Source organism: Squalius cephalus (assembly GCF_949319135.1).
Source record: "Squalius cephalus genome assembly, chromosome: 10".
Lineage (NCBI taxonomy): Eukaryota > Metazoa > Chordata > Actinopteri > Cypriniformes > Leuciscidae > Squalius > Squalius cephalus.
This window is the reverse complement of record NC_137131.1, coordinates 5568715-5594584: the sequence shown is the minus strand read 5'-3', so window position 1 is coordinate 5594584 and position 25870 is coordinate 5568715. Positions and strand designations below refer to the sequence as shown.

The 25870-nt window shown below is 36.7% G+C and overlaps 1 protein-coding gene across 3 annotated transcripts in view; it reads right to left on the bottom strand.

Moving 5' to 3' along the window:
• The window catches only part of raly (RALY heterogeneous nuclear ribonucleoprotein), an 81713-nt gene extending 58779 nt beyond the window's left edge, over nucleotides 1-22934 (bottom strand). Inside the window, exons 1-2 of one of the 3 annotated variants that reach the window (XM_079882794.1) lie at nucleotides 22782-22934; nucleotides 14980-15059 (exon numbers count right to left, since the gene is read on the bottom strand). In XM_079882794.1, the coding sequence (XP_079738920.1) occupies nucleotides 14980-15059; nucleotides 22782-22819 (118 nt within the window). In that variant the 5' untranslated portion in view covers nucleotides 22820-22934. Of the gene's footprint in view, nucleotides 1-14979; nucleotides 15060-20479; nucleotides 20622-22781 lie in introns of those variants that run through there. The other 2 variants (XM_079882795.1, XM_079882796.1) reach the window with 2 other exon arrangements.
• Between the last annotated feature and the right edge of the window lie 2936 nt (nucleotides 22935-25870).

The window sequence follows — 25870 nt, the reverse complement described above, 5'->3', positions numbered from 1 at the left end:
TGTTAGCAGTATGCAGAAACCCTCCACCTTCCCCAGCTCCACCTGTATAGATCTGCTACAGGGGTTAAATCATGTACAGCAGCAGCAGCAGCATGTCTGGGAATGTATTGGCAGTAACAAGTCCAAAGCAGATGTATTCCGCCAAGACCAAATACATCAACGTTGCCATATCCATTACCATGCCAATGTCTATTACCATACCAATCTCCCAAGAGTTGTCATGACAGAATTTCTAAAATGTTATGATACGCCAAGCCTGAAACAGATCACAGCAATAGGCCTTGACCGTATATCAGTAATCATCAACGTGGTAAACATGCACGCCGGGCCGATGGCTATGGCTATGCATATGATTTAATACAAAGCGTCTACGGTCATGTCCATAACACATGGTTGCACAGAGCAAAGGAGGGAGATGAGTTGCTGATCATAATACGAATTAACATAATTTGGCTGTGTATAGAACATTTCTAGTTAATTGCATTTATAATTATTATGATATAAACAATCTTTAAAATGTTACAGATGTGACACAGCACTGAAGCGTTTTGACTTCATAAATCTAGCCCTTATGAATCCAGAAATCATTACAGTTATGACAAAGTGTATTTATTTCTCAGACAAGTCTCCATCTTTCTACAAAATGCTTCCTGATGACATAAATTTAAAAAATGGGCAGCCTTCGATCTCTTTTTTGAAAACATTAAATATGATTGAATGAAAATGTTGTACTATTGTAGTATTGGTGGATAAACATGGCAATTTCCTTCAAATTTCTATTGAAGTATGTCAGTGCAGTAAAATACAGGCCTAAATGCACAACTTGAATAGGGTTTTATTCTTTCGGTAAAAACTAAATTTGTTTCATGGTATGGTTGACATTTGCAAGGAACTGCTCATATGAGTGAATCATATGGAAAAACATGTTTGGTTTATATGCTCCCAAAATCAAAAGAAAAATAAGAAATTATATTTTCCATAAAGAAAATGAAGCCTGACTATTTTAATAAGAAATAAACACTTTTATTCTTAAAATGTATATTACTGCAGTGCGTCTAGATATTTGTATTATGTTTTATTTATTTTCCTATTACTCTCAATGATTGCATTTTAATACATGATTAAATTATGTAAAATAAACAGCTAAAATAACTTTAAAAAAATGGGATAAAATGGAAGTCTGACTTTTTTTGGGTTGGGGGGGGCGGATTCACACATCAAAGGCCTTTGGAGTTTAGCTTAATTCTTCCAATATGGTTTGCTGTAGATAACGAACAGTATGATAGTTTCATTCAAATACCATAGAGAATATGATCTGATTGGAATGGGCCGTTTAAATGTGCATATACCAGCTTTTGTTTACATGTAATCTGTGTCAGTACAACATACCTCATAATGTAATAGAAAATCATCACTGAATCTTTGAAATGGAAGCGTAAAATGCAATGTCATGGATAAAGACAAGCAAGCCCTGCTTCCAAACAAACACACCGCACAAATATATGTCTAGATTTAGAATAAATACAGAATATTTGTATGTTGTCTCCAAGCACACAAACAGCAGCAGTAAAGGAAAGGTTCACTATTGTCAGACCATAAATCTAGCCAAAAAATGTACATAGATTTACATTGAATGATACCAGACACATATCTAGAGACCAGAATAAGACTTAGACCAGTTATAGACTAGAACATCCAGCAGTGTGGAGGTGATTTCTGCATGGGTAAAGATTGCTCACATTATGAGTAAAAAATATAGCTGGCAATTTATAGCAAAAAAAAAAAAAAAAAAAGATTGTAGAAAACAATCTGAAATTAAATATATAAACTTTAAAGTGCAGGTGCACATTCATGAACAAACATACATACATACACAATGGAGTTGTACCGCAAGACACTGCCAAGCCATTACGGTTGCAGGTTGCAGCTCATAGAAAATGCAGGATTGCAGATCACTGTAGTGTATCATGAAAGAAATACTATACAAAAAGCCTATGGATGTCCTTGAAGTCTGCTTGTATAGAAAAACACAGAATAAAAAAAAAGAAAAAAAAGAAAGAAGCTTCTATGGATGGGATGAAAACATCTGATTGCTTGTATGAGATAATTAGAAGTACATGTTTTCCGTGACCACCTCTGCTTTTCACTCCCAAGTTAAATGCATTTCACTCCGTGTATTATTAAGACGCATTGCATAAGAGGAATGTGGCCAAGAAACGATAATTGAGAGACAGATTGAGACTAGAGCAGAAAGATGGAAGGAAGAGGTATGGACTGCAAAAATACTATTTTTGATTAGCTTCTGTCTTGTTTTTTTTTTAGTAAAAACATAATATCTATAAAAGAAGCTATATCTATATCTATACATATACATATTTATATATATATATATATATAAATATAATATATATAAATATATATATATATATATATATATATATATATATATATATATATATATATATATATATATATATATATATATATATTATTTTTAGATAAATTATGTTGGAGGAAAAAAACACATTTTTCAAATGCTGACATATTTTGGTCAGGTGAGCATAAAAAAAGACATGCCTGAACTAGTAATTCTGTATGCACTCAATCGTACCTCGAAACAGGAAAAAAAACTATAAATACAAGTAGAAAAAATTATAAAGTAAAATTAATGAAACATCAAGCAAAAATATACCAACGCAGAAAGCAAAAATGACTTGGTAAGAATAATTGAAACAAGCAGAAATGTCCAGCCACTAAAAAAAGAATAATAATTAACGGCTTGAAGAAAATCTTGAAGGAATAGTTCAGCCAAAAATAAAAGTGTAAATGATTCTTTCAACATTTACTCATCTTCATGTTTCTCCAAACTCATATGACTTTCTTTCTGACAATGAAAGCAAAGCATATGTGGACAGGGTCAGTTCAGCTCCATAATTGAAAAAAGGACATATTATTTGTAGTATATTAATAAGTCTTCTGAAGTCATACGACAGCTTCTGTGAGGAACAGACAGAATTTTAGAGTAGCAGAACTTTAATTTTTTGGATGATCTGTTCCATTAAAATTAAGCAATGTAAATTTTTTATACAATTGGAAACATTTTGTACTCCAGTGTAGTAATGCTGGTGAATTAGATAACAATCCTTCATAACTCATGAAGATACAACTGGTAATGTCATTTTTAGTGTAGCTTTCATAACGGCAATATTATGTGGAGTCTGATATATGCGCGATGGCCTCTGAAATCCATTCAGCGAAGCAGTCAAACAGTGAAACATGGATTCTGACTCTCATTAAGAGGTGTATGAGGCCGAAAGTGGGGGTGGGGGGGGGGGGGGGGGGGTATCTCTGCAAGCTGGTCGGCTGAACAAATCCAGTTTTCAGTTTTAGCAATGAATGTGACATCCACAAAGCAATTCCATTTCCACCAGCCATATGGTGAGGGGACTATATACCTGCCTTTCCATCAAACATAATTGACAATAAAACACATTAAAGCCCACATAGAGTGCAGCAAGTTCAGTCTCTTATCAGCTGGTGTGTACTTCCATGTCTTGCTGAAGGAAAGTGCTAATTCCGACTCGTCAATCTAAAAATACCATCCACATTTCAGAACCCCTTGGCCTGTGACATTTCAGTGTCGGAACTTGCCACCGGGACTCGCCTGGATCACTCTGCCCCTCTAATCTGATGCTAACTGTTTTTGAATATTCTAGCTGATCCAAACACTTGAAAATTGCTGAAAGGTCACTGGCACAAAGCTGACAATATTTCACCTTCACTCACTCTGCCAAGGTCACCCTAACTCTCTATTGGAATTTTTTTTTTTAATTTGCATGTCCTGTTATTAAACTAACTGTAAATCTCATAGAGGACATCTCCTTCAAAGACCAATTCACTCTTAAAAATAAAAGTTCAGCAAAGACCCACTTGCTTTGCAGGAACATCTTCGGTCTTTCATTTATCATGGATATATGATGGATATATGATGATATCATGTATATATATATGTGTGTGTATATATATATGTGTGTGTATATATATATATATATATATATATATATATATATATATATATATATATATATATATATATATATAAGGGCTTAGTTCATTGTTTTTGAAGCAGCATAGAGATTTAGAGCTTAACAATTTTCTGCAATGGCATGGTAAAAACAAAAACATTCTCCAGGCATTGCACTGTTAACCCTTTACTAAAACCTTTTTTTTTGTGTGTGTGTGTGTGTGTGTGTGTGTGTGTGTGGGACTAAGATCTAAGGAGAAAAGCAACGAGGCACTGTTCTGAATCCGTCACTTAGATGTTGATTTCCATAGTCTTATTTAAATGTATGACTCAGTTATCAAATTCACACTCAATAACAACATGCACATGCATGAAGATAAAGCTCCTCCAGGGCCTCTTGCTTCATTAGCCAAGCCAACTGTGGGCTTTCAATTGATGGAGTTTATAAATGGGTAAAGATTGCATTTTTGACTTCACCCCAAGTTACAGGACAGTATGAAAGACGGCAGTGATATCTCAATTGGAGCTACTGAAAAGGGTGTGAAGAATGACTAAATAAAGTGTCTGACATGAGCAATTTTGCTCATTATTTTTCAAAGGTGTCTTCATACATGCAGCACCTATCAATTATGGTATCAAGAGTATGTGCCAAGTCGTCTCCAAGTGTCATTCAAAGCTTGAAAGTTTCAGTAAAGGAACGCCTGACATCCTGACTTAAGGACTTAATTGAGCAACAGAATTCTAGACAGGAGAAATGTGCAATGACATATCATCAGAGACAGTCAAACGAGAGAGTGAAAACATCTGCAATTTATGTATTCCACAGCCATTTCAGAGCTTGCCAGAGACGTCTAGTACAGGAGCTCTGGAGAAGCATCCCTGCATAAATGTTGCAGGACCAGATTCACCAACCAAAATGCTGATTTTACGATGTCTCGACATCTAAAATGGATATCTAATGTTTCAAATGCATGACATTTCCATGTCTACCAGGACTATCCACCTTTTCCAAGCTCAGCTTTTCAATGCACATCAATGCTTTTATCAAATGGAAGTTGTGAATCCAAAGTACGTGCCCCAGATTTTTCCAAAGTTCCTCATGTTTGTGGTCCAATACGTGGCCCCTCTGGCTATCCAGTCCTGCAGGCTGAATTAGTTATTGGATACATCACACCATTAAAGAAGATTAACCGGGATTAGTGGAAACCCTTAGAGACACTCATTAAAAGAAGCTAAGTGTAAATGCTGTAGGGTACAAGATGTGCTAGCTGGATTACGCTCAGATTTATCACGGTAAAAGGCAGACTGAAAATATGCTCCACTGAGATGTTATGATTTTATGCAGAAGCTTCCATCGTGCAAGTCTTACTCAAAAATGTATTCAAATAACAGCTGAGGATATCAAAGGGATACATCAAACTTTCAAAGATGCAGACGTGATTTCATAAGGTGAAGAATCACTATTTGTAACCGATGGTAATTAACTCGAGCAAGGAATGTAGAAAAAAAAATTCATTAACATCTCATCTTTACATCTCTAAGCCTGTACAGCATTCAAAAGGCAGAGTGGCGGACAGACTCAAAGTCTCATTCTTCAATAATCATATTAACATTTAACAAGAAATTCCCTTTGACTAGTTCTAAAGCTTTACCTTCAGCCATTTCATGGAAGCAGATATTGAATTATGAAATAATTTTCATAAAAAATGAATCAAATTCAATTTCATCTCTCTCATTCACTGTTCATTTTCATGTCATGGAAGGCTGTTGTACTAACCGTGAGTCTCATTTGGAAGGACTCTTTTTAAGGAACATCTCAGAATGGAGACCTCTAAGGGTCAAGTAACCAATTATCCATTCAAGTGGAAAAGAATAGAATAATTACACCAAGAGACAGTTTCTGTGACCATAAAGTTCAGGACCTATTCCCGGAACCAGAAAAAATAAATACTTACATCTATTTTAAAGTGGCATTTCTTAGAGACTCTTCCAAACTTTACTGTGCTAAAGTAAAAATGCAAGGTGATTGTGATTGGCTTGTAAGAATACATTTGCTATGCAGTTAAAGTGAACTACTGAAATAATCTTTAAAGCATATTTAAAGGAAAAGTTGAAAATATGATACACAGTAGTAGTCATCAAAAGTCATCAGAATTGAAAGCTTCTATAAAACAATAGACTGCTTTAATTGATTGAGGAGCAGCAGGACATGCCCCAGCACCAATGCTTATAATAAGCAATTCATGAAGAAGAAAATAAATCAACAGGTCTATCCAAGTAACAGCAGTCAAGACAGCAGCAGATACACATGACTTGGATGTCTTTGCATTGACAAGGACAAAGGAGATGAGCCCAAAGTAACACAATTATCTTCTTTTCTTTTCACCTTTTTCCGCTGCCATTAAGGGAGAATTAATTGACACATTATCTTCCCATTAAGTGGTGATTTTCCTATCAGATACAGCCACTAGTGATAACAGGACAGCAACACACACTCATTCATTCTCCTTCAGGATTACACGCTATACCTGAGGACAGAGGTAAATGTTTTTCTGCACGGATGCAATGTGCTATTCCTAAATCAATTTAGGATTGGACTGCAGATGGCCAATTTACTCAAAATTATAAAAAAATTACTACCTGTTCATAATTGCACACATTTTGCAAATGTCGTGAAAAATAATGTGAACTACAACGGTCAGACAAAGCACAGTCTAAATGTACTGGATGCAATATTAAAAATAATTTTTTGGTGGAAATCACAATTAAGTGAATATAGGAATGGATTTTTAATATTTAAAAGAATTTTGATACTATTAATAAACAGATAAATAAATACATTTTAATAATGAATTTCACCACTGTGAATAATTGGCAATTAATTTGCCTTTTCTCTGATAAAAATGTTTCAAACAAAAGATGTTTTCTTGCAAATATAGTTGGTTTTAGTTGGTAAATACGTTTTTACTGTGTCCTTGATACAAAAAAAAGTTCCTTCATGATATAAATTATTCTTGCTATTATTGTATAATTAATTAAGACATGATATAAACTAAACTGACTGAGCATGACTGAATATTTTTGTATTATTAATGTTAATCATTTGAAGCTATATATAATCCTCAAATAATGCATTAATATAAATAATAAAAAAATATGCTCTACAACCTTAAAGGGATAGTTCGGCCAAAAATGATATTTAACCCATGATTTACTCACCCTCAAGCCGTTCGAGATGCATATGTCAATCATTTTTCAGACGAACACATTTTCAGTTATTTTAGAAAATGTCTTAGATCTTTCAGTGGTTATAATGTGAAGCTATGGGGTCCACCTCCTTCAAGTCCCAAAATGTGCATGCATCCTTCACAAAAGTAATCCATCTGGCTCCAGGGGGATAAACGAAGGCCTTCTGAGGGTAATCCGTGCGGTTTTGTCGTAAAAATATACATATTTAAAACTTTATAAATGAAAATATCTTGCTTCCGGCAACGGTCGACGCGCGTTCACGGCAGATGGATGCCGGCGTATGACGTAGGACGTAGCGTTTGATTTAGCTGTACTTCGTTCTACATCACAACGCTTCCTACGATACGTCCTACGTCATACACCGGCATCCATCTCCCATGAACGCGCTTCGACCTTTGCCGGAAGCAAGATATTTTCATTTATAAAGTTTTAAATATGTATATTTTTACGACAAAACCGCACGGATTACCCTCAGAAGGCCTTCGTTTATCCCCCTGGAGCCAGATGGATTACTTTTGTGAAGGATGCATGCACATTTTGGGACTTGAAGGAGTGGACCCCATAGCTTCACATTATAACCACTGAAAGATCTAAGACATTTTCTAAAATAACTGAAAATGTGTTCGTCTGAAAAATGACTGACATATGCATCTCGAACGGCTTGAGGGTGAGTAAATCATGGGTTAAATATCATTTTTGGCCGAACTATCCCTTTAATATAACATTTAAGTGTCTGAGCTTGACCAGATCACATTCCTGAAAGTCTGATATACCATTTTAATGAAATACTTCCTTACAAAAGCATATTAAATATTCACGAGTTACAGACTTCAAAAGGAACAGCAGAAGAGAAATGACCCTGCAACCAGGCAGAAAACAGCAAAGTCTGAGATCTGAAGTCCCAAGGTTCATGTTCCTGAAGAGAAGAGATTTTAAAGCTCAATACGCATCTCATCTGGAATATCCTGAATGAATCTGTGTGCCAAAGATGGGGATTGAACGCTGATGCATCCTTTCTTACCCAAGACCATATAAGCAGCTCTTCTGGATGTGAAGCTTAAGGTCTTTCTTCATCTGTGCATGTTGTTTGTTGGCAGAAACAAGCAGGCGAAAAAAACAGAATTCCATGCGATGGAACGGCTTCTCTTGTAAATGATTCAAGGATCAGTCATGCCTGATTAGGCCTGAGCCAGAGATATTGGAGAAAATGGAGGGCTTGTGTACTTCTGAGCCCCGCTGAAGCTGACTGACAACAGTGGGCTTCCAACATGTTCGATACTGTAGACGGCAAAGCAAGCTTTTATTTGATGCACAATAAAAGCTTGTAATGCTCCATTCTTTGCCAAATTGGTTCAGACAAGATGACACAATGAAGAGAAGAAAGGCATGATGGGATACGACTTGGGCTGTGTCAACAAAAAGTCAATCAAAAACAGAAACAAAGACTCAGCATTGAAGCAGTTTCTTTTAACCTCTATAGAACATTATACACAAACTAACAAATTCCTAGTAAAGATTGGAGTAAAGATTACTAACGTTACGATTTTACTTCCCAATGTAATAATACATAACAAATATATTTGCATATTTAAAAAAAAAAAATCATAATCTAAAAAATATATGTTTTGCCGCATGTGTTATAGTCACATAGACAATAAGCTTGCCCAATAAGAGATGAAAAGCAGCAGCGAGAGACTGAAGGTTTTTGGCACGCAGTGGCAAAAGTCTTGTCAGACGTCATATTGTAGCAGCAAAGGGTTCCTTCATTAATTCAAAAGCTTGACCCCGCGGGGTACGAGCAACGACTCATGAACTATAGAACCTGACAGGAATGTGCACCACCAGAGCCTGGCAGTAATGCATTTACTAAGCTAGATAAAGCATGGACAATGCATCTCAATTGTATCACCCAAAATTTAAATCACAGCATTTAGCATTTATTTAATGTTATAAGCCACTGTAGCATGTTACTGCATTTTTGTTGCTCAAGGATTGCATCTTAAAAAATGTCAGTGCCATTGTTTTGTCTCAAGATTCACACCAGTAATGTTGTTTTCTAAGGCACGTTTATAAAAGCTACTATAAGGCCAAATCCCTGCTTAATCTAAGCCCTGTCTGTGAAACCAGGCCATACTGTTTAAACATAATTGAGATGTCAGTTCATTCACTTTCATTAAAATATCAAATTTGTCTTAGATTATTCTGGGAAGAAATAAAAATATAAACAAATGAGTCCACTGCTGACATAGAGTACATTAAGAGCAAAGAGCTATACAACTGTGAACAATGCATAGCTTAGATAACTTGGTGAGAAATATTTGAGCCTATATTGAGATGTCTGACATTTGAGTGCAGACCATGCAGATTGTCACTGATCTCTTCTAAAACTCATGTGAAATTACAGGAGCCTTTTTTTCGTAGGAGATAAAACCCCCTCAGAAGCAGTAGACCTACAGTATAGGCAAAGTAGACTTTAAACACGGCATATAACATGAAAACATGTATTTTTTCTGTATTTTGCTTCATGCAGTAGAATCATATTTCTACATGCCAAAACAACAACAACAACAAAAACAATATTGTCACAAAGATGAAAAACTTTGCAAGACAGGTTGACAATCTTTGTATAATGGCCTCTGGCAGATGAGGTTTAGATGTGGAAAGGTCATGACACTCTCACACGTACCTCTAAGTGCTGTTATTTTAAGAAAACAGCCGAATAGTACAAGATCCTTCTGATGTCTTTGAGAACTTACAGTCATACAGTGAGTTGCATTTTCCATCTCTAATCCAAAAAAAGAACAGTTCAAAAAACAAAAGTACAAGTGATTTGCAAGCGAAATGATCAGAATATTACACAGGAATGTAGCAAATATTTGTGCAAATTATGTCCTTATTATAAAGTATAACACTTGCAGCAATTCTACTTAGGTGCCAGAATATTTAATATTTCATTAGAAATGTTTGTGTTTTCTGTTTTTTAGACAAGCTGGTGCAAAGAGTGAGAGATAGTGGGGGTACAGTTTCTGTGTAATACATCACTGAACACACACACACACACACACACACACACACACACACACACACACACACACACACACACACACACACACACACACACACACACACACACACACACACACACACACACACACACACACACACACACACACACACACACACACACACACAGAAAGAGAGGGAGAGGAAGCCTAAATTAACCCATAACTCATGGCAGAGGTCAGGCCTTCTTATATAGAAAATATTCCTTTCAGCAAATACTGCAGGAAAAGAACATTTATTATTGATAGAAAAACACCCAGCAATATATAATAAACAGATGACTTGGCTTAAAGCTCACTGGAATTCCATCCATCAAATAAATGTTCTCTTCATCTAGCAAAATTGACTACTGTCATGAGCTTTGTACAATGGACAAGACCACTTCTGTAAATAAGCCACAGGCCGGGGTTAAACTGAACCAGACTGACACATACCCCATAGACTTGGAGAATATTTGTATATTAAATATTTGTATATCCATATGAGTGCGTTTATTTATTATGCTGTTTAGGTAGGGTTGTTCATTTTCTAGGAAATATTTGTAGGGTACTAAAATTCATTTTAATGCAAAAAGTGCCTTACTTTACTGTAAATACCCTATATGTACGTACGTCATAAACAAGAGGTTTATGTTAAACATTTAACATACACTACCGTTCAAAAGTTTGGGGTCGGTACAATTTTTTAAAGGCTTTTGAGAGAAGTCTCTTCTGCTCACCAAGGCTGCATTTATTTTAAATAAAACATTTATTTAAAAAACATTAATATCGTGAAATATTATTATATACTTATAATCTATTCATTTATAATCTATTGAAATATATTGTAAAATATTTACATTTGAATATTCATATATTTAAATATATAAATTATATTTAATTTATTCATGTGATGGCAAATAATACAAAGTTCAAATGAACAGCATTTATTTGAAATAGTAATCATTTGTTACTTTTCAGTAAATATCTTCTTTTATTTTCACATTTGCAAATGCATTTTTCTAAATAAAAGTATTCATTTATTTCTTAAAAAAAAAAAAATCCTACTGACTCCAAACTCTTAACCAGTAGCATATGTTATTATGCTTTCATCCACCTCCGAAATCCCAATTTAACCGCTGGCTGCAGGCCCCCCATGTGGGTAGCGTTCCAAGGATAGGCTTACTCATTTCCATGAAACACGTCAGATATATTCACTGGAAGCTCGTTTAGTTCTTACTTTAAAAAAATGTGCTTTTACTAAACGTACATAATTGTGTCTGATTGGCAAAGCATGGGCCTAATTGCAGTCCTGGTGAGGCAGGTGATGGAAATAGCTCATGAAATTGACTTCAAAAGAAGTTCTTGTCTTCCCTTCCGTAGATATGAATGAATCCTGGCTGCTAATTTAACTTAAGTGAAGCAGTGTATGGTTTTCTGTAGCCTCCTCTCTCTCTCTCTTAGTAAGCAAGATTTGCCACGCTCTTTGGCCAATGTTGCGGTCCATGTTTGACATATCTGAACACACAAACAACGTTTTCATGAAATTTTCACAGAGGTGAATCTATAATTCACGTGCCCTCTCTTAGCTGGTGCTGATTAGAGAGAGACGGTGGAATCACTGCCAGGATCTGCTCACCGCATCTCTGATGCACATTTACCATTCAGAACACTTTCATCAAGACTCTCGTTCCAGACATTTTTGTCTAAAATGCCAAACCGACCTTGTTGCAGTGCTTCTTCTAATTAATGCTCATTCAAGACTTTACACATTTAGCTCAGTTCGTCTAAAAATACTCAACCCACCCACATTCAAAACAAATTTGCAAATCATATTCTCAAGATTGCAAGATTGTTTGCTGTTTAGTGACTGAATGAAGAGTGATTTTATATACATGCATTGAAAAGTTAATTAGTTACAAATTTACTGATATTACACAGATTGTATAAACACAAAATCACATACACAAAACCCTTTCAGTTCGACTTAAAGCTGCAGTCCGTAGTTTTCCTCTTTGTCGCCATCTCTGTTCGAAATCTGCAATTGCAGTTATTCGCGGAATTATCAACTTTACGTGGGTTGTGCCTCGGCACGGCACAGCGCGGATGAATCCAATGTTTTGAGGAGAATGTGCGGCTGTCAGTCACCGCGCCGGTGTGGATACTGGCATTCGGAATCACAGATTCTACTTTTGGAAGTATGACCAACATAAGAATATTCACCGGAAAATGTAATCTGAACAAGTAACATCCACTTTTGTTCTGACCAACTAAAGGGATAAAAGCATTGGAGTAAATCGCGCTGATTAAATCTAACGATCGCTTATCATATCACGTCAAACCGTGCAAATTATACTTTGTTCTCAAATTGTTAATGTTAACAACATCAGCATTGCATGACTACATTTAATGCCCTTCCGATATTATCCTTGTTTTTGCATGAGCCCGGTTGCAGTCTCTTTTTTTCTGTAGCAACTCCGAAGTCCGAAGTGTTTTGCGTTTTACGAGTGAATCTACAGTTGTCACTGGTGATTGTCGTTTTAACCTTTCTGGATCCGCAATCAAATTGATAAGTTTAATTATATCAAGTTCTGTGAGAAAAGGCTATAAATCTCCACCTCCAACATCCTCACACTCATTAGCCTACTAGCCGAGACTCCTTTATGTGTACAGATGTAACGTAATGACGCAAAGACATGCTCGAATTTCCTGCAGAAATCCACCAGTACCGCTGGAATTAAAAACATTATTACAAGCTTACTGTTTTGAATCGAGCTAAGGCAAGCAGATAGTTTTGAACACTGGCTGGTTATGTACTTGCTAAAAAGTTACGGAATGCAGCTTTAATATAGGCAGTCTAGAAGTATAAGCATGCTGTCCAAACTATCCAAATGGAGAACTTTATTGCTTAGAGGATAGAAAGGAATTTTTCATTTTAGTGTCAACTTTGTCTCAGATACCTCTCCTAACATTTCTAGAAATAGAAAATCGACATAAATGAGACCTCTGTTGACATACTGTAATACTAAACAGCTATAAAAATGTATGTGAATAGCATAGCTCAGACAATTTGGTCTTGAAATGTCATTACTGAAGACTGATTGCAGACTCTCGGCATATCTGAGCACTTATTATGAACTCTTATGAAACTCTACAGTGGAGACTTAAGATGAGAACTTCTAAAAAGAAGGAAACTTTAGCAAACTGGCCATTTACACTGCCTTTAATCTCTGTCTACAGTTCAGGTAAAACAACTGAGATACCAGAGATCTCATTTGTGATATTTCTTTCCTTATTCCTTGGCTATTAAACTTTAAAGGTGCTGTAAGCAATGTTTTTAATACCACATATAAAATGTGCTGTACTGAATCTGACAGATATAACTGAAATAGGTGCCCCGAGAAATTACACCCGTCTTTGTAACTGCCCTATAGGCTTTGCAAAGAGCATAAAAAGTTAAGGAGTGAGTCACGCTTTTTTTTTTTTTTTTTTGCCATTTATGAACAACTTATCTCTGTGAATCATTTTGTGCATTCTGGTTTTCTGATATTTAACACCTTTAATATTTAATGCTTTCAATTCTGACAAACCAATTCAGATAACTAGAGTGATAAACCAATGATGGAAGACCTACTGAAATCAACACCTCAACACAAACTAAGGAAATCAACTAACCACTAAAACTTCCATCAAACCAGTTTTTAGCAATACCGTTCACACAGAACGCATTTTTGCTTTTAAAAACATGAGATGCCACACAATAGTATCTAATTGCAGGCAAAGGTAGAGTCGAGAAAGTTGCACTTCTTTTAGCTTTACATGGCATCTTAAAGGGCACCTATTATGCCCTTTTACAAAGTCTTGATTTAGTTTTTGGGGGTCTACTAGAATAGGTATTCAAGCTTGAATGTTCAAAAAACACATTGTTTTTCACATATTTGACATTGTTACAGCACCTCTCGTCCCTGTCTGTCTGTAACGCTCTGTTTAGTTCCTGTCTCTATGAAGCCCCTCCTTCTGAAAAGCACAATGAGCTCTGATTGGTCATCTGAACCAGTGTGGCGTCAAAGGTCAATCACTTTGAGCGTGTTTTGTAAATGTCAAGCCTTGGGTGGGAATTATTTAAATGAGGAATATTGTGACATGTACGTTCTCGGAAGAAAACTCAAGACTACAATCGAGGCGTTTTAGGGAGTTAAGAAACACAGCGCACTGATATAGAGAATACTGTAACTCCCTTTGGAGTGACTTTGTTCTTTGTAACGTTGCAGACCTTTTTCATGCTTAAACAGCAACATTACACACTAAAGAAAGATAAAAATGTAAAACAGCATAATACATCCTCTCTTTAAAAATGTGTAACGGTCAAAGACGACCATCTAGTGCATGTTTACATAGAAAAACAATTAAAAATCAGCGCAAAATTAATTCTGTGTGAACCAGCCCTTACAGTATGTGTCTAAAAACATGTAGTGGCTTTAAAATCCCCTCTCAAGATTTGCAGAGAACATGCACGCTGCTTTGTGCACAATGAGAGTTCTGCACATAAGTCCTGTTAACATTTATCAGTAAACGTTGAACTTCAACACCTCTGCTCAGATCAAACATGCTCAGATCAGTCTATGTTTGTAGAGACTCAGGCTTGAGAGCCGAAGTTGCACATACCTCTCTCTTCTGTGACCAGGGGACGGATGTGGATATGCTGCTTGGTCCCAGCGCTTGTGACCTGGAGTGTGTGAGGGATCCTGCGGTTTAAAACAAAGCAAATACTTTAAGTAGCAGGATTTCAGCAGCTGAACATGAGAACACAAGAATAATATTACATTTTCAGATTTAAAAAAATAGTTGTGCCTTCTTATGCAGATCTCACTGCCTCAATGATGTGGGTGGTAATCAGGGTGTTGCGATAAAGTTGCTATAGGTTTTCTGAATGGTTGCTTATTAGCACAAGTCAAAAGAGGAACTCAATGTGAGTCTATGGCCGAGGTATACAATCCTGTTTCAAGAACTTTACCATAAAAACACCATGGTGATGTTACAAACATTATAGGATGGCGTTTTGGTGACTATATACAGTATTTGGCATTAAAGGGTAGGCATTTTTTTTCATAAACACTGTTATTCTGGTCAAAACTCTCTTCACATCCTGATAGCAATCAATAATACAAGTGGTCGAAATATTAAAAAATGCACATTTATCTTATATACTCAATATATATATATATATATAAGACTTATATATACTCATTGTGAGTCTATGGCCGAGGTATGCAATCCTGTTTCTAGAGGGCCACTGTTAAACACCAATTAAACACCTGAACCAGCTACAGTAATAAAGGTCTTACTAGGCATGCTAGAAACTTCCAGGCAGGTTTGTTGAGGCAGGTTGGGGTTAAACTGTGTGACAGTGGCCTTCCAGGAGCAGGTTTGAACACCCCTGGTCTATGCAAATTTTTTCACCCACCAAGTGAAACTAGCAAGTCTGATCAGTAAGTACAAGCTGCTTGATTTGAGGCATCATTCATGTCTGCAACACAGTGGGGAAATGTGGATTTAAATAGTTATGGTTCAGGGTTTGTACAGTATGAGTAACAATAATGCATGATAAAATTTGTTTTACAATCTCCAGTTCACAAGCAATTTTACTTTTACTATGGAATTTTCCATTGAAAAAACATCACTTTTTCAATCCAATGTCTCTCTCTTGACCCTTGGAGATTCATCATATGCCTCCTCTTTCACAGTCACGCCAAATGGAAACTTCCATTGACAGCATAACTCATGAGTAACTTGAGATATTCCATCATTTCAATCATGAAGATGCTGACAAACATAAGCCTGTTTCACATCAAGGCCAGCCAAATGTAGACTCAAGCGGAGGACGATCAATCTAAGCACACTTCTGATGTTTAATTCTGAATGTGTCGCAGGGGCTTTATCGTGGGATTAGTTGTTTGGGTGGCGGTAGCCACTGACATTTGAGGAGCATTCCAGTCATACAATATCCCGTGTGCTCAGCCACTGCCCCCTGCTGCAATAAGCACTGACAGTCACGCCACGCATCCTTCCCAAAACATCAGTCAGTAACATTAACTGAAAAAGAAATGTTAGACGACATCAAACACTGAAGTTGAAATGCCAAACATTTAGAATCAAATGGTATAATTATTTAATGAATAAATAAACAAATGAAAAGACATTGTGGTTGGCAGAACTTTACCATAAAAACACCATGGTGATGTTACAAACATTAGAGGATGGCGTTTTGGTGACTATATACAGTATTTGGCATTAAAGGTAGGGTAGGCAATTTTTTTCATAAACACTGTTATTCTGGTCAAAACTCTCTTCACATTCTGATAGCAATCAATAATACAAGTGGTCGAAATATAAAAAAAATGCACATTTATCTTCTGTGGAGGTCTCAGGAGCAAAACATTGCATCCAATCACTGCATTCGGCCAAATGCAATGATGGGATGTCCTACCTGCCTGTTGCGTATGTATCTCCATACGTCCGCGCACCTGCTCGCGCAGACATCACACGACATCAGTGCAAACAAAAAGCAGCCACATTTTACAGTTCCTCCTGAACCAAAACAACGAGCTCATACTGCCTTCAGGCCATGTTGTAACAGTAATTACGAGATGACAACCCGTGACGTTCTACCCGGAGCTGTTCACGTACTCAGACTTGGATTTATGCATTTCTCTGGCAACACTATCAACGCTGAAATGAACCTGCAGCAATCAGATGGTACAAGTCAGAGTTCTGTCTGTTGTTTATGTTCATTATTATTGTAATGTTATGTGCTTTGAGACATGACGCTGTGACGCTTGGCTGAATATGCTCCTGCTGTGTGCGATGTGTGTGTTCATGTGTTTTGAAGGAAGCGAGGCTTTGGAGACCCTCTGAAGGGAGGGTGTATCTAACGCTTTTAAAGCTAGCTTGCTATTGCTAGCCGCTCCGAAATTGCCTACCCTACCTTTAAATTATAGAATGTTATGTAATATAATATACAAACCATTTGGGCTTAAAATCAGTAAGATACTGTAAATAATAAACACAAACATTATTGCAACAATGCAATAAACTTACTAAATATAATAAAATGGACACTCAAATGTATAGACAATTTATGTCAAGAAACTCTTTTAAAAAATAAAACCAAAACAAATTATGTTTCATGCAGGGAAATTAGAACACAATTTTTTTTTTATAACTTTTGACACAACAACCACATCTTTAACAATATTTTACCATAAATGCATTGGCCTACATAAAGAAATGCCTTGTTGTACACTTTTGACACTTGACTGGCTGACTGAATTCATTACACATCACAGAGACCTAGATTATGTTAAGAGCACAACTGCCAATTTACTCATAAAACTTTCATGTACATGTAATCTAATTTTTTTTAGTCATTATGTGCTTGATATGACAGAATTAATTAATTAGTCTGATAACCTTTTTTCATTTTTGATATTCCAAAAGTATGAGTACGGAACGTGAAAAAGCTTGAAAAACATAAAAATACCCATGAGACTTTAATATTCCTGACATTTAGCTGGCTTAAAGTAATTTTTGCCACTGGCTTTTGATGGAAGAAAAAAAAGTAATGACTAATAATATCTGAACTTTTCACAACAAAGCCGCAAGCTAATGCAAATATATGCAACTGCCATGTCAATGTCCAATTAGTGGTGCTGCTAACTACTTAAAGCAGGGTTATATTTAGTATCTTGAACATTGGACACAACAATATAGAGTACATTTCTAGAAGTTGAGAAATAATTCAAAGCAATACTAAACAACCATCTTAAGACTGTGTGAACACTTATGAATAAATAAGCTGCATTGAATAAAAATGTAAACAGTATTCTTTTTCTTGTATACACAAACATATTTTACTATATTTCAAACATATAAACTCTGTGAATTTTGTATTAATGTGTAGATTTTAATTTAATTTTAATGCATGGAGCCAATATTTTATTGAAGCTTCACTTTTAGTGCTGGCACTGTATTCTGTTATTTGAATTCAGTAGCTGTAAGTGGTCAACTTGAGGTGGATATCCATAGGCAACTAATGCCCTAGATAAGCTAACTGCAGTACAAGTGGAGAAAGACCGTAATTGACCAACCAAAACAACAAAAATCACCCCCAAAACACTGTTCACGGTCACATCTCTGCCTTGAAAGGAATATTCTGTTATTTACAACTTAATGACAAAGACATTAAGTTATGCATAACCGGGGAAATTCTTTTATGCCATGACAACATAAAGATAATAGTGTCCTTCAAACTCTTTTATGAAAAAAATACAAGTGCATTAATGGGAGGGCATGAGCAATACAAAGCATTACTGTAGAAATGCATGAACAAATGGCTTAAAGTGCTTCACTGTGTTTTTGAAGGTCAAACTGTATGTTTTTTTTTTTTTTTACTAAAACGTATGGCAAAGAAGTATACCTGGACAAATGCAATAATGGACTTTTTTTTTAAAAGTGAAAGTGCATGCACTGAAGACCTTATAGAGACATGGAGGTCTTTCAAGAGAAGCAAGTGGGTGCATTTATGTCTATAGAGACAAGAAGCATGAGATTGGAAAAGAGACAGGAGAAAACATTTGACTCTTGTTTGTTATGACCTCCAAATAAAGTCTTGTGGCAGCTGAAGTGGCACCGTGGGCAGAAATACATCTCAATCTCCAACTTTTTTTGTTCTTTACCACGTCTATCACATTTCTAGTGTTCAGTTGTGTTCCTTTAGGTTGAACATGACCAACAAACATACCTTAAACAAGTTCTGAATGCATATATATATTTATTTTAGTTCAGGGACATTGCACATCAAGAACCTTTACTAGGTCCAGTTATATTGTCTACAGATCAAACTGTTGCACTTGTAATTAGATGCAATTATAAGGCCACAGCTGACTTGCAAGAATCTTGCACAAGGTAAAACAGTGATCCATAAAATGCATTTTTGGGACCATATAGCATGTTTCCAGTCAGCTGTGCTGCGCATGATGCCCAAATATGTTGCCTAAGTAGACAGCTCACTACGTTTTGAGACACAGCCAGTAAATCACAGAAGCAATTTCACAACATGCTTGAAGGGTCATTCCACAAATAGGGTGCCTTTGCTGTCCCTAGTGCTAATATGTGTAAACAATGTCTTACACCAGCTTTTACTATGTGTTATTACAGTATATGCATTTTCCAACACATCAACAATTTTTCCCATATTCTTGGCTATATACATTGAATACTGAATATATGTAGAAATATCAGCATAAAAACTTAAAATGTCACTTTTATAAAAGCATTCTAAAGTATAACACCATACCTTTGGCTTGAGATGGCATAATGCTGTATTAACACTTAAAATATTCTTTGTCTGACAGATTTTGAAAAAGACATTTACTTTTATAAGCTTTTTAAAAGGAAAAAGCACACATTTCGTGGAATGCCCATGAAAACAGACCTCATCATCAAACTAAATCAAGTCAACGTATGCGCAGCATGTCCACATTCCCGGTCTCTTAGTACATAACATGGATAAGTGCTGTAGAATAATAGCAGATCTAGGGTGTTATTCAACAGTCCAGACGTGTTTAAATGTTCGCAGAGATCTGCAGTGGAGGAGTCGCGCGCTGCGCTGCATTGACACGCGCTCCAAAACACACTGACATCACATCAGTCCGCACAGAAAAAAAAAATTAGAAAAAAAGAAAATTTTTGATAAAAGAAAAAATATATATCGCTCCACATCTTTGAAACATAACTGTGCTCTCAAAATAAAAAAAATAGGAAAAATGTTCTCACTGAGGTAATTCGTCAGGAACAGCTTGTAAATGTCCAACTGATAAATACAAAGAACGAAAGAAAAACAAAAATTAAAAGCAAAACAAAATCTTGTCCAGCACTTGCTCCTATACAGGATATTGCACAAAATAAAGAAACGAATACACTCAAAAATGACCTGTCAAAGTTAACCAAAACCTGACGTTCCCCCTCTCCAAGAAGGTAAAACATTAAAAACCGTCTGTCAGTTGAATTCAGAAGAAGAACAAAATTCAAGCACTTCTCAAATCAAAAGAGGACGTAGAGAAGAGGTAAAGATGAAGAAAAGAGAAAATTAAAAGAAAGTACTCACCGGTGAAAATGTCAGAGAGCAAAAATGTTGAAAGAGCAACAAGAGCAAGTGAGTGAGGAGGAGCTGTCAGTGTCAGCGGCGCAGTGACCGGGGAAAGCAGCGGCTCAACAGTATAAACAGCGCTGGTGTGGAGCAAACCATCGCGACTGCGCAGGGGGAGACACAGACACATCATGGATCTACTTAAAGGTGCACCCTGTAATTTTGTCATTAAACTCAGTCATTTGCTAATTAAAAAGTTTAACACGTAAGTAATGCACAGTGTTTTGATAAATAGCATTAAAATGATATTTACTCACACGAGATGGCGAGTCCAGTCAACATGAGCCTTCTAAAAAGTTTTTTTTTTTTTTATGGCAACATAAAAGACATTTTATACAACCCCATTTGGAGACAGGCATAAAATGGTACAAATATAAGACAGACAGTTTAAAGGTTCCACAGCCTCTAAATAGGCATATATTTGAAAAAGAACATGCATTAAGGTCTTATGTCCTGTAGATAGAGTTTTTCCAATCGTTGTTGATATGGGTAAGAAAATTATATATATACACAGATATCAATAAATTACGGTTATTAGTGTTATATATTATTTTTGTTACCATGTTTTACACTACTTGTTACACTAGCTGTTTTATTCTACATGGTGAGTTGACATCATAACTAGCTGTCATGCAATTGAAAGTTAATAATTCAACAGTCTGTCAAGTATTCCTATAGCACTTCTATCCAGTGCTCAAACCCAACAAACATATTACATTTATACCAAATGTCAGAAAAGTCAGACGTTCGCGCCTCAGTTCAGGACAGTGATGTGTACATGTTGTGCAGTGGTTGTCCAGACAACACATTTATCATTTTAATTTATGGTTCAGAACTGTCGTAAAAAATCATTGTGACAACCTTCAGACAATAATGTCAACCATTTCAGCATGTTGTCACAATTCTGTTTGCTGGGTTTTTATACATACTATGTGAAATAACCATAACTATGTTTAGAATAGCATACTGATATACTACTATTTCTGCAGAAAATACATTTCATACTGTACCCAGTATGCATACTGAATACTGCACAAAAAACATGCATAGTATGGCAGCTATGTTATTTCAAAAACTGATCAGGTCTATTGTCTTTAATGTAACTTTGAGAGAGACACTTCACGTATCCAGACCTTCAGACTGATGGTAGAAGGTCTGGAGTCCAGAGCAGCTTTCATTGGCCCAGGATCGCCCAGAGGCCGTCTGACTGATATGTAAAGCAACCAATCACAGTTCATTTTGTTCCACATCATGTTTAGGGGAGTGAAAATGTAACGTAGATGTCCCTACAATAACAGACAGTCTATGCAATGAACTTTTCATAATTCACATACTTTCGAAAATCCAGCATTTAGTTGATCTTGATAAGCACTCACTGTCACAGTTGTAAACACCACGGGTTTCTTCTTCCATGAGGGGGTTTGGCGTCACGGCGGCATTGTTTCCAGGCGGACCGCTAAGTACGCGACACACGCGACTACCGGAAATCCTGTAAAATTCCACCAGTCAGATGACGACGATGTCGAAACTCCTGAAGTGTTTCCAATTTTGTGTGTCATATGCATTAGATGTTGACCCAACAGTCATTGGCCATGACGTCTGAGGCCGAAACTGAGGGGCACTAGGTAAAATATTTCAGTTTGTAGCAATGTCAGATTACAAAACTTGTTGGACTATTTATGTGCACATCAAATATCTTGAGAGATTAAAAACTGTATTCATAACTATTATATAGTTTCTTAGGAAAAAACAGAAATCAAAAGTTCACACCACAAACAGTTTATCTGCATGTACACACACACACACACACATACAGCCATGCCTCTCTTAAAGATATGAGACAATGCCAGAAAGCGACACTTAGGGCAAGGATTACCAAGATGTTTTTCTCTGGTATTTACCATATCTCCGTGGGGCTTATGCGCCCATTTCACATCTATTTTTTGTTTATGTTGTGATGGAGACATCATACTGTGTGCAAGCAACAGCTTAGCCTAGAGCCCAGAGCTACAAGATAAAATTAAACTGAAAGCTCAAGATTTTAATTCAATTCCTCAGAGGGAAGTAAAAATTTATCAGGACAAGCAAATATAGATATGCCACTATTAATGATAACATGGGAGGTAAGAGGTATAGGTGACACTCTGAGGGAGTGTGGGAGGAAAAAATGGGAACTGCGAAGGGGTGACAGAGTAGAAAAGGAAAATGGAAAGGCAGTGAGTGAGAAAACAACTGAATGAGGATTTAGGAAACAACCTACCAAAAACAGAAGAGCAGCAGAGAGAGAATTCCAAGCATCAATAACGCACATTAGTCCTTGCACATCTGCTCCAGTTGAAACTCCTCCAAATTCACAGCTTCTCACCGTCCCTTGAGAGTTTAACTCTCTCCATTGTGCTCTCAAGATTTGCTGAATCCTGTTAACGGGGAAAAAAACACTAAAGAAGTGGAGACAAAAGACTGGATATCTGTGTAGATTTGTCACACTCTGATTTGCTTATTTAAAACGCACTGAGAAACAGAAGCTAAATGCCACATAGGTCCTCTGAGAAAACACCACAACAGTATCAAAAAGAGCCTAGATTTTATGCTCGCCGGTAAGAGGGCTGAGAGAAATCATTATAGAACAAAGACAAAAAAGAAGACTTGGAATTTCGTCAAACATGTTTGCAACTTCTTTCTTTCCAGTCAGTCATTAGTCACAAAGGCAATGCTGATGCCGTGGCAGTATTTCAAAAGCAACAACTTAGGTAACACAAAAACCTGAGCTGGTGGTAGCCCAAGATAGCCTGTAACTCAGCCTGAAGGCCAGAATCATAAATATACAGTGTTTGGGTGAGGGTGTTTGACATTTTTCCAGTGAAATAAATGGTTCACACTGGGTGTATTACTCATTCTACTGAATAATAGAGGCTAAAAGAGGTCTGGACTGTCAAAACCCTGACAGCGATACTTCCTCTTACGTTGTTTTTGCTTAAAAAATCAGGTGGAAATATCCAATGCTAATTTGGTTGTTTTATTTAACTCGTCATCCAGAGGTAATTATGCAGAGCGATGGCTGGCCGTTAACTAATACAGCCCCTCGCTTCCTGTAAACATATTGACGAATCAGGAGTCTCAATAATTCTTTGACGCTGCACTGAACACCTAAAGTCAACACTGAGGGACCTTTTAAATGAGGACAATCCTGGGCATGTACAAAAAGGAAAGGTCAGATGATGCCATAGCACCGGAGATCATGTGTTAACACATCATCAAACACAAGGCGGATAGTGTGATGGAGGTGAAGACGACTGAGAAACTGCCAGATGCCAGTTCACTTGAAGAAACCTTATTCTCAAACCTTTAGGACTTTTAGTCCTTTTTAGACCTTTAGGAAGATTTGAACACTGGAGCCACGGTTCTTCTATGGCATTGTTGCGAAATCATATTTAGAAATATCTTATTCTGTGTTCCGCAGAAGACCAAATCATGTCAGAATTGTCATTTTTGGGGGAACCATCCCTTAAAGAATGATTTGAATAATGAGTACATCATAAAAAAATCTCACTCAGAAATTGCTAGTAAATTTCACAAAATGAATACAAAGAAACAGCAAGTAATGTGAAATTTTGAAGTAGAAAAAATAAAACAGCAACTTTACAACTTTGAAAAATATTTTTTTTTTAGCACTGTAGCATAATACATGATCAGGCATTTTAAACTTCAAAATGCAATGAATCTGTGTGATTTTAAATAACACTAACACAATAACTCTAGCCTGGCAAGCCAGACCTACATCAAGATGTTAGGTCTGGCAACTCACCATTGGCACGGCTCAATCCGAGGGGTGGGATAAACGGTTGTCGCTATAGGATAGGATAGGATAGCGCTACAACCAATCAAAGCAACGAAGAAGGCTAGTTGGTATATTAAACTTTTGCCATATCCAGTCGGCAAAACTCCGAACACATCTTATTTTTTTAAAAATGACTTAAGTGCCGTTCTTTGCTCTTTTCTCAAAAGCCGCTTTCCGACCGGAGGAACCTTTTCACAGTTCCTAGAACTATTGGCTAAAGTACCCGGATGTCGGCGTGTTCGCACCGCAGGAACTAGGAACGATTTTAGTTCTAGGAACTCCATTTGTAGGAACAAATTTAGGTCCTACTTCAGAGTAGGGTCTAAACCAGCACTATAGGAACTATCCGTGACGTTAGTGTACGCTGATTGACCGAACGCACGCGGAACACCAGCACCCGCCATTTTTAAAACAGCTATAATGTAAACACACAGATTATAGTCTATATTTACTCCATAAACTAACTATACAAACATGGAAAACAGTGATAGATGGGTCTCTAAACCTTTACGCTGAAGAGAAATCCCAACGCAACTTTGAGGGGACCAAGCCAAACATGATTATGTTTATCTGCCCAGCTAGCAACACTGGACATCAACCACACGGCATAGGCTAATAACCTTTTTTCATATACTGTCTACTTTCTATAACAGTTCTATCTAATAAGATATTAAACAGTACTGTTAGACAGATTGCTAACTAATGAACACAGAGAATGCGAGCATTGTTTGCTCTGGCGTTCTCAGCGCCGCCAAAATAAAGGTCCGTCGCGTCGTCAAAATAAAAGTCACCGTGCTTGCGTCACTCCCTTACCCCTCCTACCAGTTCCTATGGCCACTTGGCCAGTGCGAACGCAAACAGCAAAACCGAGTTTGGGGGAGAGTAGTTCTTAGAACTGTTTAGAAGTGGACAGTTCCTAGAACTAAGTTCCTATAACTACTTGGTCGGAAAGCGGCTAAAGACTCCAAGTCCTCCAGAGTCGCGGCCAAAGCCGATTCAAAAGACTGCTGTTCTCCAGCAGCAGCCGCCGTTCTTTGTTTTCAAGTAGCAGGGAACCGTCGCAACTCTGTCGTCATTATGTTAAGTCCGCCCCGCCTACTCTATATACGATGTGATTGGCCTGACCCAATTTAGGTTTTTACAGCTCGAAAGTCAACGGAGAGTTGCTAGACTACCCTGGCTGCAAAATAAATTTTGATGCCGCTAGGGTGCGTCTAGATTTTTTAGGCTACAATAACGCCAGTTATTTGTATCTCTGTGACCTTACCTAAGGGGTCAAAATTTCCATTCCTGAAAATCTCTGCAGTGCTTTAATTTTAATTCATTGGGAATAGCCTAATTCATTGGAATTCATCAATGAATTTATGAGATCTTAAATAAACACTAATGTGCAATCTATTTTTTCCTACAGAACAGTATTTGAACTATGTGACAAAAACAAAATTGTGGCTTTTATTCCATAGGACTATTTGCTTTGCTCCTAAACTGATGTCCTTTTATGGACCTGAAAC